At 43.5% G+C, this 13,885-nt stretch overlaps 1 protein-coding gene across 1 annotated transcript in view; it reads right to left on the minus strand.

Annotated features, from left to right (window-relative positions):
• Positions 1-4,401: 4,401 nt before the first annotated feature.
• dera (deoxyribose-phosphate aldolase (putative)) overlaps positions 4,402-13,885 on the minus strand; it is a gene marked incomplete at its 5' end in the record, with an annotated part of 13,447 nt that continues 3,963 nt past the window's right edge. Inside the window, 3 exon segments of the mRNA XM_037695670.1 lie at positions 4,402-4,697; positions 4,771-4,920; positions 8,862-8,974. Coding sequence (XP_037551598.1) covers positions 4,641-4,697; positions 4,771-4,920; positions 8,862-8,974 — 320 coding nt within the window.

Below are 13,885 nucleotides of genomic sequence, written 5' to 3' on the forward strand. Positions count from 1 at the left end.
CCGCCACTGGAAACCTGGCCTCCGCCACTGGAAACCTGGCCTCCGCCACTGGAAACCTGGCCTCCGCCACTGGAAACCTGGCCTCCGCCACAGGAAAATTGGTCTCCGCCACCGGAAACCTGGCCTCCGCCACAGGAAACCTGGCCTCCGCCACAGGAAACCTGGCCTCCGCCACAGGAAACCTGGTCCCCGTCACTAGAAACCTGGCCTCCGCCACTGGAAACCTGGCCTCCGCCACTGGAAACCTGGCCTCCGTCACTGGAAACCTGGCCTCCGTCACAGGAAACCTGGTCTCCTCCACAGGAAACCTGGTCTCCGCCACAGGAAACCTGGTCTCCGCCACAGGAAACCTGGTCTCCTCCACTGGAAACCTGGTCTCCTCCACTGGAAACCTGGTCTCCTCCACAGGAAACCTGGCCTCTGTCACTGGAAACCTGGTCTCCGTCACTGGAAACCTGACCTCCGCCACAGTAATATCTATTCTAATTCTAGTAGTATCAAAATCACTATCAATACCATAAATAGTTTTATAAATGCATGGGATTAATATACCGACGAGCTACATGTACATGATTCACTTTACTTGTTTATAATATAAATACACAAACAATAATTCATAACTACTCTTCAAATAGTCATTGTAGAATTAAATGTTAAATATTGCACAATAATACAACATAAATATTTGATCCATTAAATAGTGTTTGACCATTTATGGTTAAAGGCTATAAGCCAACAATTAGGATTTGACTTAGCATGGAAAGTGCTAGCATTAGCATGCTACAAACAACAACACAACCAAGCACACAAAAAAACAAATCAGTTTGTTTGTTTCCAGTTTTAAGCAAAAAACAGTAGTTTTTCACAGAATAGAGACTTCTAAGAGCTGAAAACATTCCAGACAGTCCAAATACAAACTAAATGATTTAAAACCGCTCACCTGCAGCAGCTCTGAACTCCCCCTCACACACCTGCTCAGACAAACGATGGGAGGAGCCATGTTTTTCTATAAAACTCAAATCCCGCAAAATCTCGCGAGATTTCACTTGTGGTCCAAAACTTTTTTTTTAATTCATTCAACCTTTATTTCTACAGGTTAGTCCCATTGAGCCTCGAGGACTGATTTCAACAGAGAATGATGACAACAGTGGACAATCATAAATGATTCATACAAATTTAATTTTTTTGTCTTTACAATTGAAAACAAAATGATTAAAAAGGAGAAAGAAATGTAGCGACAAAACAGCTAGATTACAAGACGGTGTAGAACACTAAAAACAGGAACGTGTATGAAAAATGAGGCACAGTCTGTGTTGTAAAGAGTTTTGAGTGTCTTGATGAGATGGAAAGATGAAATATAAATATATTTACCATTCTAAAATTACCTGACTGTGGCAGCCATCTTCAACTTGTTCAGTTGAGTATCTGTAAAGGTCAACAGTACAATGAAATGGATGAGAAGAACCAGTATGACTCGATAAAAAAACAAGAAATACTAAAGCATGCAATAAGCGTACAAAAATAAAGTGAAAAAGTAATTCTTATATTTACAAGGTCCTAAAGAGAATGTAGTGAACTAGGCCTCAGGTCAAATCTGGCCTTGAGGGCCTTCCTGGAACAAGAACTGTATTTCATTGATTTGAGTCCAGAAACACAAATCAAGTCCATCCAGAAGACTTTTTAAGTGTCCTGCACTGATCAATTGAAAGAACACTCTCTTTTCTATTATCATTACTATTTTACAAATGTTTGATAATCAAAGTGTGTTTAGTTCAAACCATTTTTAGATGTTGCAGTGAACTAATCATTTTTAATTCAACTGTGAAACAGTAATAATGATTTTAATCCTCATGCAAAGTAGAAATCATGTTAAGGTCTGTTACAGAGTAATTATGCATTTTCTGATTTTCTGTCTTTGAATGAGCAAGTGTAAGTTGGTCCAAGGTTGGAGTCAAACGCAAAACAAGTTGTTGGAACGAACTATCATGTTTTTAAATCCTCTCAGACGTAAATATAGAGGCTGGCACCTGTTTTCACCCAACTCGCCTAAATATTCCTCTCTCTGTCTCTAAAAACATTTTCAATCTGTTCCAAAACACTTTCTGTTTTTCTGACTCCTAGTGACCTCTTACGTCACAAAAACACACCCCTGTCTGGTCGAAACGACCAATCAGGAACCTCCCAAATGAACCGGAAATAGAGCTCTTTAAATGTCGGTACTTCCTAGTTCAAACCAGTCGGGTGGAGAGTTTGCAGAGCTCCAGTGCTGGGAGAACAGAAGTCCAGGCATGATCCGCAGTTCTTCCGAGTCTTGTGGGGATTATGACATCTTCCACCTCTGAGTGGAACTCCTGATGGACTCACTCCTCTTGTGAGTCCACCAAGAGGTGAACTTGTGTCAAACAAGTACCGTCACTACTTCGGACGATTCACAGCTGTTCCTACGGAGACGCTGAAAGGGTGCGTTAAATGGAACTCCGTACCAGTGGAATCACCTCCTCCAGGTAAAAGAGTTGATTTATACCACCTAAGTGTACCGGGGAAGAAGCTGGGAACTCACCGGAGTGCCGTTCTGATGCAGACACAAACATTTCCCTCGTCCATCCTTTCTCTCAACTTAAACTTCAATTTCCATCTTTAAACTCTTCTATCTGCTAGCAAATTAATCCAGATATTTTTAGAAATGTCTGTTGTACAGCTGGAAGCAACGGAAAATCATGGCCGAATGGTTTTCCTGATTGTAAAGCTGATTGTTTTAACCTGTTGTTGAAATCATTTGCCAAATTAATGTAAATGTGTGATGTTAAATTTTGATTCTGTAAATAAATGACCACGTTCATTTTGATGGGTCAAAGATAATTAAAGTCTCACGTTACGTTTTTAATAATTCAATGCACGACATTATACAGTCCAGAAAAATGAAAGAATCCGTTTAATTTATGAATATATATAACAGCATATGTTCATCTACAAGAACAACAAGGTAGAATTTTATAGGTGCAAGCAGAATGAATTTGTATAAATAAGTATTTCAAGGTAGTAATATAAGCTAAAATGCACATTATATATATATAAATGAATAATTTGCATAGATGTATAAAAATGTATCTGCTTGTTGCTCTAACATAAAACCTTTAAATTTGTCAGCTATGAAACCCACATTATTCCAGAAATCAATGATCAAACTTTCCAAGTGAATAAGGAAAAATAACGAGTTCTGACATCAACTTTGTTCAAAACTTTTTGTCATAGGTAAGAGGGGCAGAATAACGGTCCAACCAACCATTTGAGCTGCTAAGAACACGTGACAGGTGCAGCATGAAACAAATGGCTGCACAGCCTGACCAGGTCATACATGCAACTCATGACAGATGGTATCATTATAGAAAATATTTGATTACATGAACACATAAACCTGCAATCACAAATACAATGTTGAAAATTTAACATAAAATCATGTACTAAGTATAATAAACTGAAAATAACAACATTAGGGTTGAAGGCTCAGTCTGGCATACGTTTGGTGTCAAAATGCTGATGAAGATTGTTCTCTTTGACGACCGCCACTGCCTCGTAACACAGAGACATACTGGTTTCTCTCCTCGAAGCACAAACATATATTCACCTTCCCGTCTTTCTTGAAACAGCCTTCCATCTGCATCAGTTTATTTTGGATCATTGTTTGTACTTCTCAATTTCACTCGTTTGGAAAATGTCATTGATGTGGAAACACTTCAGTCTAGTGGTGGGATGCTGTTACTTCACGGGTAACAATCAGCATGCATCATGGGAAATGTAGTTTGTTGTCAGTGCACCTTTTGACATTTATTATACGACAATCAGACGTTTTAAGCTCTCGCAGGCCTGACGTGTTTTACATGATTGTTTATTGTCGTCTGTACCTCATCGGTGTTCTTTGTTAAATTCAGGTCTCTCTTGTCAATGAGTTCCCGAGGCTCATTGAGACGCACCTGTAGAATTAAAGGTTGAACGAATGACCGAACTTCCTGTTTTGTATACAGAAACGATAAGTGCGTGTGAGGAGTGGTTAGTAGTCATTTCTCTGCTGCACACTGAGTCTGCTGAGGTTCAAAGACCTCTACCATTAAACACATCAAAAGGACGGCTTCTGAGACCCACAAGGCCTAAAGCTCAGGCTCCCTAACCCTAACCCTCTTCCCAAACATCTTGTTCACATCAAGTGTAACGACAGATTCTTTAGCAGCGATATCTGGCCAGAGGATTTGGGAATTTGTAGTTTGGGAACTGCAGATGTGTCCCAGTTCAGGGACGGCAGGAGTGCAGTATCAGTCGGATTTTAAAGGCTCCCCCCTCCCTGAACTCTTTATAAATAATTTTTTTTTTAATTAGGAAAACTTGAATCGATGTGGATCTTGCATGATTAGAAAATGATGTTGGAATGTTGGGCAGCTTCAAAACCTCTTCAGAAATCTAGTTTATTGTTGTTAGTTAGTTTTTTGTTGTTTCTGACAGGATGAAAACTCAGAATTCCTGAGAGAAGTTTCTGAACACAAAAATAACTCCGTAACTTTAGATCGCTGCAGACGCTTTATTTTGACTCATTTATTCCTTCCTTGGGAAACCAGTCTCCGGGAGTGTTTGGTACCCGGACCAGGACTCTAAGCCAGGGGCAGCTCGTGAAAGGCAGCGTACCGTCCCGTCACGTGATGGTAGATCTGAACAGACAGAAAACTGGTCAAAAGCTGAACATGAAGCGGGTGTGAAGCGTGTTGTCACATGAACTCTCACCTGCCTTTCGATGTCTGCCAACAGGCTGCTAGCTCCCAGGCGGAACAGGTGAGGACGGAGCCAGTCGTTGCCCAGCTCCTCTTTAACCAGAGTTAGCCACACCAGAGCCTCCTGCGCTGTTCGGATCCCCCCTGCTGGTTTGAAGCCCACCTAGAGGAACACACGAAGAACTCAGAGCAGCAGAACTTCTGCAGAATGGATTGTTTATTTAAAATGTTACAGTATTTAAATTTAACTTGAAGAGAAGAGAAGTGCAGCAGGACATCACAGGATGTCGCAGCTTCAGCTCTGCAGCACAAATGAACTTCTTGATCAATGACACTGAAACAACTGAACATAGAAGTTCTAAAAATAATTTAAAATAACTTAAGACTTTTATAATTTGTGATTATGATGATTTTATGATGTGACATACTTTGAATTTTAACTTGGAAGACAAAAGTCGATCGGTGCATCTGGACAGCAAACACAAAGCTGCTGCAGGAGAAATGTGTGGCAGAGAAGGAGATCAGCTGATCAGCTGCAGGAGGGAGCTTCCCCTGCACTTGTGGGCTGCACACATGGTGCAAAATCCTTTAAAATTATTTATTTTCAATAAACAACCCATCAATCAACCACTTGTCATGTCCAATCTTATTTTGAAAACTGTGATAAATGAACCAGGAAGTAGTGAGGGACTACTGTATGTAACTAGTGAGAGTGACCACTCCGTTTTCCATTTAGGATGGGATAGACTTAGAGACAGTGTTTCAACAAGTATAACTAATAACTGGTTTGGCATTAATCAATAATCCTGACTGAAAAATAGAAGCTGCTCCTCCACCTCGGCCAGTTGTTCTAGGAACATGAACATTTAAATAATTAACAGGAGTGGATTCATTTATACCAACAAAATCCTCCTGTTGTAGCCAAGTTTCTGTCAGACACAATAAATCAATATGATGATCAGTTATCAGTTCATTAACTAACAGGGATTTAGAGGAAACAGATCTGATGTTCAATAATCCACATTTAATGATTTGATGATGTTGCTCTGGTAAAGTAACTGTGTTTATTTGAATCAGATTTTTATGGTTTATATTTTTAGAGCTGATTTTTGGTTTATTTAATTTGAGCCGTGGGTGAGTTGACACTGTTTCAATGGGGGGTGGGTGGTGTACAGAGGAGAAGCAGCAGAGAGGTGGAGGACTACAACTCTGCTTCCTGGACTGGACCCTGGACTGGACCCTGGGTTGTCAATAATTTGGGGGATAAACAAAATCAGCCATATTTCTAGAAAGAAGAGCGGCTCCGTCCAAAGTGGGATGGATGCCATCTCTCCGCATCAGACCAGGTTTTCCCCAGAAAGAACTCCAGGTATCTATGTAGCCCACGTCGTTGTCAGAACACCACCTGGACACCCAGCAGTTAAACCACGACATACGGCTAAACATGTCATCGCTGGTCAGGTTGGAGAGGGGGCCGGAGAAAACTACGGAGTCTGACATGGTTTTAGCAAAGTCACACACCGAAGCAACATTAATTTTAGTGTCCTCTGATTAGAGGAACCGGGTGTCATTACCGCCGACTATGGCCGCTGGAGTCCCTAAAGACACGTTTGGGACTATGGAGCTTCCAGTAACCAGGGTCTGCTTCTCAGCGGGTGTGTCACTGAGCAAGGAAAATCTATTAGAAACATGAACGGGTCGGTGGTGAACTGGGGGCTTAGCCTTAGCACTACACTTTCTCTGGACCGTCACCCAGCCGGCCTGGGGTCCCGGCTGCTCGGGGTCTGCTGGAGGACCGCTAACGGGAGCTAGTCTCTGTGGGTCTGCACTGTCTAAGGGGACCTGGCTAGCTACTGGTTTTTCTACAGCGCGGAGCTGAGCTTCCAGTTCAGACAGCCTCTCCTCCAAAGCGACCATAGGACTACATTTGTTACATGTATCATTACCACTAAAGGAGGCAGAGGAGGAACTAAACATCTGACCACGGAGCAAGAGAAAACAGGAAGCAGGATCACAGTTTGCATGACTGTTCCATTCTCTGCACATAAATTCATACATCATCTGTTACACTACAAACACAGACGAGTCCTCGATGGTCAGAACATTCATGTTTAGTCTCAACAGTCCACAGAATTTTTTTCATGTTTCAAGAGCAGCACCAACTGGTGAATTCCAAAGGTTGCGTGATGTTCGTTCTTCAGTCAGTGTCTTCTTCCTGCCACTCCTCCATGAAGCCCAGCTCTGGGCAGCTTGTAGTGCTCCTATGAACCTCCTATCTCTGCAGGGAGGCACTTGGAGTTCGAGGCTGTTACAGCACATGCACACAGTTTCCTGAAACATTATCTATGGAGGACGCCAAGACCCGCCCACCCCCACCACGGGCACCACTATGAAGGTCATCACATGTAATAAATTCATATGTAAACATCTGTACACAAACTACCAACTCACTGCAGTCATGAAGGGTAAGTGGACTGTACCTATACAGCTCCTTTCTACACTGCCTGGCCAAAACAAAAGTTGCCACCAAAAAATTTTTTAAAAAGGTCACACTAATATTTGGTTGGACCTCCTTTATCTTTGATCACATCATGCATTCTCTGTGTCTTTGTTTCGATAAACTTCTTCAACGTCACAAGATCTGTTTCATCCAGTGTTGAATTAATGTTTCACCAACATCTTTCATTGATGACGAGACACTGGTCATGATGGTGCATCACTTCTCCTGCCTCTCTTCTGACCCTGATGCACCATCACTCTGGAACAGGGTCAGTCTGGACTCATCAGACCACATTACCTTCTTCCATTGCTCCACAGTCCAATCTTTAAGCTCCCTAGCAAATTGAAGTCTTTTCCCCCAGTTAGCCTCACTGGTTAGTGGTTTTCTTAAGGCTACAGCTGTTCTTGAGTTCCTTCACATTGTGTGTTTAAATGTTCTTACTGTCTCTATGAACCACAGCCCTGAGTGCTGCTGGTGTTTTTCTTCCATTTGATTTCACCAAACGTTTAAATGATCATCTATCACCATCATTCAGGATTTGTTTCCGGCCACATTTCTTCCTGGAAGACGATGGGTCCCCGCTGTCCCTCCAGTTTTTAATAATGTGTTGGACAGTTTTAGTAGTTTCTACAATCTCCTTAGATGTTTTCTCTACTTGATGCCAATGATTTGAGCTGCACCAAACCGTCTGTCAATCTCACACTCCATTCTTCCCTCACTTGTGAACAAAATATCGAGATATTTGAACTCCTCCACTTGAGGCAGAACCTCACACTCGACCGGAAGAAAGCAATCCACCCTTTTCTGGTTGAGGACCATGGCCTCAGATGTGGAGGTGCTGATCCCGATTTGAGGTCAGCAGCACACCACCTCCAGTATAAATAGTGTTGGTGGTGCACTGCTTTCCCCCACTGAGACGCCAGATGGTGGACCAGAATCGCCTCGAAGCTGTGCGGAAGTTATTCTCCATGGCCTCTCCGAACTCCTCCCATGCCCGAGTTTTTGCCTCAGCGACCACCCGAGCCACAGGTCACTTGGACTCATCAGCTGCTTCCGGGGTCCCACAGGCCAAAAAGGCCCGATAGGTCTCCTTCTTCAGCCTGACAGCATCCGTCACCGCCAGTGTCCACCACTGGGTTCGAGGGTTGCTGCCGCAACAGGCACCAACAACCTTGCGGTTGCAGCTCCGGTAAGCTGTCTCGACAATAGAGGCACGGAACACGGCCCACTTGGACTCAATGTCCCCTACCTCCCCCGGAACATATTCGAAGTTCTCCCGGAGGTGGGACTTAAGGCTCCGTGTCACAGGAACTCTGCCAGACGTTCCCAGCAAACCCTCACAATACGTTTGGGCCTGCCAGCTCTGACCGGCATGGTCCCCCAACACACCACAATGGAAGTCAATTTTTTGTTGATTTCTTTTAAGTTATAATGCTCACAGTGCACACGGACATGTGACAGATGTGTCTGAAGAGACTTCCAATTTTTCCTCTTTGCTCCACGACGGGGGACAAAAAGGTGATTTTGAATGAAAGTTGGCCTTTGACTGCAGCTACAGCTTCACTGTTAGCATAAAAGGCTCAGAGAAAGAAGACGGACCTTACCTTGTGGCCCGTCAGTAAATAATAGTCCCGGATGGCTCTGAGCATCACGACAGCAACTGGATACGTCGCATTGACAGACTCCTTCCCTGTAGAAGTCTTAATAAAGTCTGAACCTGTGAACAGAAACAGGCGTCACGGCCAGAGTACGTTCACACAACTGGGCTGCTCAGTACAGGAACACACGAACATGGTTAATACCAGAGAGCTGCAGGCTAAATGTGTTTAGGGCTCAACATTTTTCTGACAGTTTCACCTTTGATGCAACAACAACCAGACTGAACTGGAGGCCTGAGTTTGAAGTGCAGTTCTGCTGCAGCGAGAGGTGACACGTCATCGTGGATAAAAATATCCTCGGTTCATCACTCGAGGACACGAGAAGATTTTTTAACTGGTTTTACTTGCAAGGGCAGACTTTCAGCACAGATGTTGCAAGTTCGACATCATGGAGCCCGGTCACGAGGACCTGCACGGGCAGCGTGCAAGGCTTGTTTTTATAACCTTATCAGCTGTCGGCTCAGTCAGACACCGATGGCCTCAGCCTCCCAGCTGCACATGCAGGATCAGGTCAGCTCCTCTTTCAGAACTATCTGCTAACTCAAACGCATGGTTCATGGGCAGTTAACATTCTCAGCCATAGTTCAAAACATCCACAAGTTAGAAAACTCAGCTACAGAACCATCTGATCATAATCTGATTGAGATTAACTGCTGTGTTTCCTAAGGTCAGCTGGCTGTAGTGGTCCTCTGGACTGGCTTGGAAAGGTCATCATTTGGAGATACCACCTCCAGTTTTCATTAAAACACACCCTCCCTCCATGCATGAAATATTCTGCTAACTGAGTTGATAGTGAACGAAAATGTTTTCAACAAAGATCCCGGACAATCTCAGTGCTCGGAAGATAAGATTAAATTAATTATAGCCATGCTGAGTTTTCTGAAGTTGCTTGACTGTGGCGGCCATCTTAAATCTGGTTGACTCCACAAGTTAACCAGTTCTAGATCCCAGTTTCCCGCGCCAGCCTTGAGCCGAGCGTCTTTGAACTCGGACATTCACCTCTGACGTTATTTGCACTGGTCTACTGCCCACCTCGATCTAAGGATTTCATAAATGAGTTTTCTGACTTCTTGGCTGAAATCACACAAAAATATGAGCATGTTTTCATTATTGGGGACTTTAATTTGCACATGTGCTGTCAGGAGAAGCCTTTGGTTAAAGACTTTTTAGATTTACTGGACTCATTTAATTTAACTCAGCATGTAAACGGTCCCACCCAAGAGTGTGGACATACACTGGACCTTGTTTTAACTCATGATGTGACTGTTAATAATCTTGTTATTGGTGATAATGTTTTTTCAGACCACATGCCAGTCCGGTTTGAGTTCACCCTCCCCCATCTAACTCCTAAGCCGTACATTCCTGCACGTCGCACTCGGACCATTAACCACTTCACTGCCACACGCTTCACAGATGTTTATAACTCTGAAATGATCATTCAGCCCCCAGTGTTTCTCACCACCACTGAGGAGCTGACATCCCAGTTCAACTCTGTCTGCTTAAAGACTCTGGATCATGTTGCACCTGTTAAAACTAGACAATCTAAACTGAGAGCAGAACCTTGGCTGAGTGATGTCACCAAGGCCGTTAGGCAGCAATGTAGGAGGGCGGAGCGAAAGTGGAGGAAAGACAGGTTGCAGGTCTCTATCCAGATACTTAAAGAGAGTTGGCGCCGTTATCAGAAAACAGTGAAAGCTGCTAAATCAAAATTCTTCTCTGATATAATTACCTCAAACTCTCACAACCCACGTGTCCTCTTCTCCACCCTAAACTCTGTTCTCCACCTCACTGAACCATCACCTCTGGAAGCCTCAACTGAGCTGTGCGACAACTTCTTACATTTCTTTTTTGGAAAAAATTGCGACCACCAGGGCTCTCATTTCCCCTCCAACTCATGACCCATCCATCCCACCTCAACCTGTAGCTCCTTTTGACCATTTTGAACCCATCACTCTATCTTCTCTAGAGCAGGTCATGTGCAGCTTGAAACCTTCTGGCTCCCCCTTTGATGTGGTCCCCCCTCGACTACTAAAGGAGGTGTTTCCAACTCTAGGTCCGTCCATTCTTGCCATAGTAAACAGTAGTTTATCCACTGGCATGGTGCCAAAAACCTTTAAACATGCTGCTGTCCAGCCTCTCCTGAAAAAACCAAACCTTGACCCCTCAGTCGTGTCCAACTACCGGCCTGTCTCCAAACTCCCATTTGTTTCTAAAGTACTGGAGAAAATAGTCGAGTCCCAGTTGAAGTGCTTCCTGGAGGATCACGCCATCTTAGAGCTTTTCCAATCTGGCTTTAAACCTCTCCACAGCACTGAAACTGCCCTGCTGAAGGTCTTTAACGACATCTTCAGATCCACAGATACCGGTGATTCTGTGCTGCTTGTCCTGTTGGACCTCACAGCCGCCTTTGACACCATCGACCATGAGATCCTCATTGCTAGGTTGGAGCAGTGGGTGGGCGTCACAGGATCAGCCCTCAATTGGTTCAGATCTTACCTCACTGACAGATCCTTTTGTGTCTCCATCAAGGATTTTAGTTCTGCAGAGGCAGAGCTTAAATGGGGGGTTCCGCAGGGGTCCATCCTGGGGCCCCTCCTATTCTCTTTATACCTGCTGCCGCTTGGTGCTATTTTCCGGAAACACAACATGCCCTTCCTTTTCTATGCCCATGACTGTCAAATTTACTTCCCCCTAAGACACAATGGTACATGCTCTTTTCAACCACTGCTCGACTGCCTGGCTGACATCAGGGACTGGATGGCTTTAAATTTCTTAAGTTTCAATGAAAATAAGTCTGAAGTCATGTTGTTCCCTCCCAACGACACGATCACAAACCACTGCATCGACCTCTCCGCTCTAACCCTGTCAGAAAAACAAAGAGTCACTAATCTGGTCGTGATAATGGACCCTTCCCTGAAACTTAACAATCATGTTAACATGATTGTTAAATCCTGCTTCTTCCAGCTGAGGCGGCTGTCTAAACTGAAGCCCATATTGTCCAAAAAGAACCTGGAGACAGTAATACATGCATTCATTACATCTAGGCTTGATTACTGCAATTCACTCCTGTTTGGTATCAGTCAGACCTCCATTGCACGACTACAACTGGTCCAGAATGCAGCAGCCCCATTTTTAACCAGTACAGGCAAACGAGAGCACATTACACCAGTTTTGGCCTCACTGCACTGGTTACTGGTTCACTTTCAAATCCAGTTCAAAATACTCATGTGTCTACAAATCACTGAACAGTGTCTTGCCCCCCCCCCCCCATCTCTCTGATCTGCTACAACCGTATGTCCCACCACGCTCCCTGAGGTCAGCAGACCAGTTGCTCCTCACAGTTCCAGGAACTCATCTTAAGCGCAGAGGTGACAGGGCCTTCTCTGTAGCAGGACCAAGACTCTGGAACGAGTTACCTCTGCTTGTCAGACAGGCCCCTCCCACTCGGTTTTCAAGTCCTGTTTAAAAACTCACTACTATTCAGTAGCTTTCATCACCAGATGATCTGTGTTTTGATCCTGTATGCTCCACACTGGTTTGTCGTCATTATCTGCATCGTTTTTATGTCTATATTCTGATTTACCTCATTTTGTATTTTGCTTTGTGTGTTACCTGTTGTTCTGTCTGTACAGCACTTTGGTTGGCTTTGTTGCTGTTTTAAGTGCTTTATAAATAAAGTGGTATGGTATGGTAGATGCAACTTGAATGACAGACGGTCTGCCAGAGCTCCAATCCCCGTCGTGGCTCTGCGGTGGACAACTCCGGTGTTTGGTGAAGGTAAAAACATCACCAGAGGTTGTGACTCCAACTGCTCCTGACTTCCTGCATTTTTAAGGCACACACACTAAATGTGCCAACAGGCTAACGGGTCGGTTCCACAAGCAGATTGTCAGGGACCCTGTTAGAAGTCATTAGAATAATTTGTCTCCACACGGCTTCTTAATCTCCCTGCGCTTCTATAAATTGCATATGAGCTTGTTGAAACTGAATGATAATTTCACCTATTAGGTTTTGATTTCACTCAGCTGATAATAAATGGAGCTTCATTATGACCGCCCACTTTTAATAACCATTATCCATTATGTGCTAATTAAGATGCTCCATAATGAATCTTTAACCGCGTGTCACTTTGAGGAGGCTGGAAAAAAGACCTGACTGAACAAAAAATGAGCAGTCTTTAATGAAACAAGACATTTTGAGCTTGTGAAATCTTTTTTTAGTTTCTGTAAATTAAATGTGAAGATGAAGAGATGAAAATGACCATGAAGGGGGAATGAAACCGTTGGGTTAGTTATATGTGAACCAGCAGCTGCTCCCTGCCAGCCACAAGCATCACTTCTCCTCTGCTTCAGCTCGTCTGTTTCCAGGGCTGAATTATTGTGCACAAACCAACCTGCTGCACTGCTCATCACCCGCCAGAACCACTGAAAGGAAAAAGGTGGGTGATAGTGTCTTTGCCCGTATCGGTGCACGTGTATTTGTGGGTCTGTTGCTTATCAATTCATCTCAAGAACCACCAAATGGATTTCAATGCAACTTGCAGAAAATGATCATTTCATGTACATCTCAGTTTGATTAAAGATGGCCGCCTCAGCCAAGCAACCATAAAAACAAAATGGCTGCCAGTCAGTGTGACACATATCGAGGTAAAAGTGATGTGTTGGGTGAAGATGGTTCCTACGTTACACCTAAAGGTCAACAAGTCTGTTTGTCAAACTGTTTTTAGTTTTCTACATTTGTCTTGGAATCTAGCTGTTTTTTGTTTTGTTACCTTTTCCTTTCAGCCATCCTATTTGTTAAAAAAAACAAAAAAACTGTAGTATGCTTTTTTTTCATTTTTTTATAACTGTTTATTGTTGTTGCTGTTGTCCATTGTTTCATCATTCTTTGTTAAATCAGGTCTCTCTTGTAAATGAGTCCGTGAGGCTCAATGGGATTTACCTGTAGAAATAAAGGTTGAATGAATGAAA

Source organism: Nematolebias whitei, chromosome 22, assembly GCF_014905685.2.
Source record: "Nematolebias whitei isolate Nwh7 chromosome 22, NemWhi1, whole genome shotgun sequence".
NCBI classification, from domain to species: Eukaryota; Metazoa; Chordata; class Actinopteri; order Cyprinodontiformes; family Rivulidae; genus Nematolebias; species Nematolebias whitei.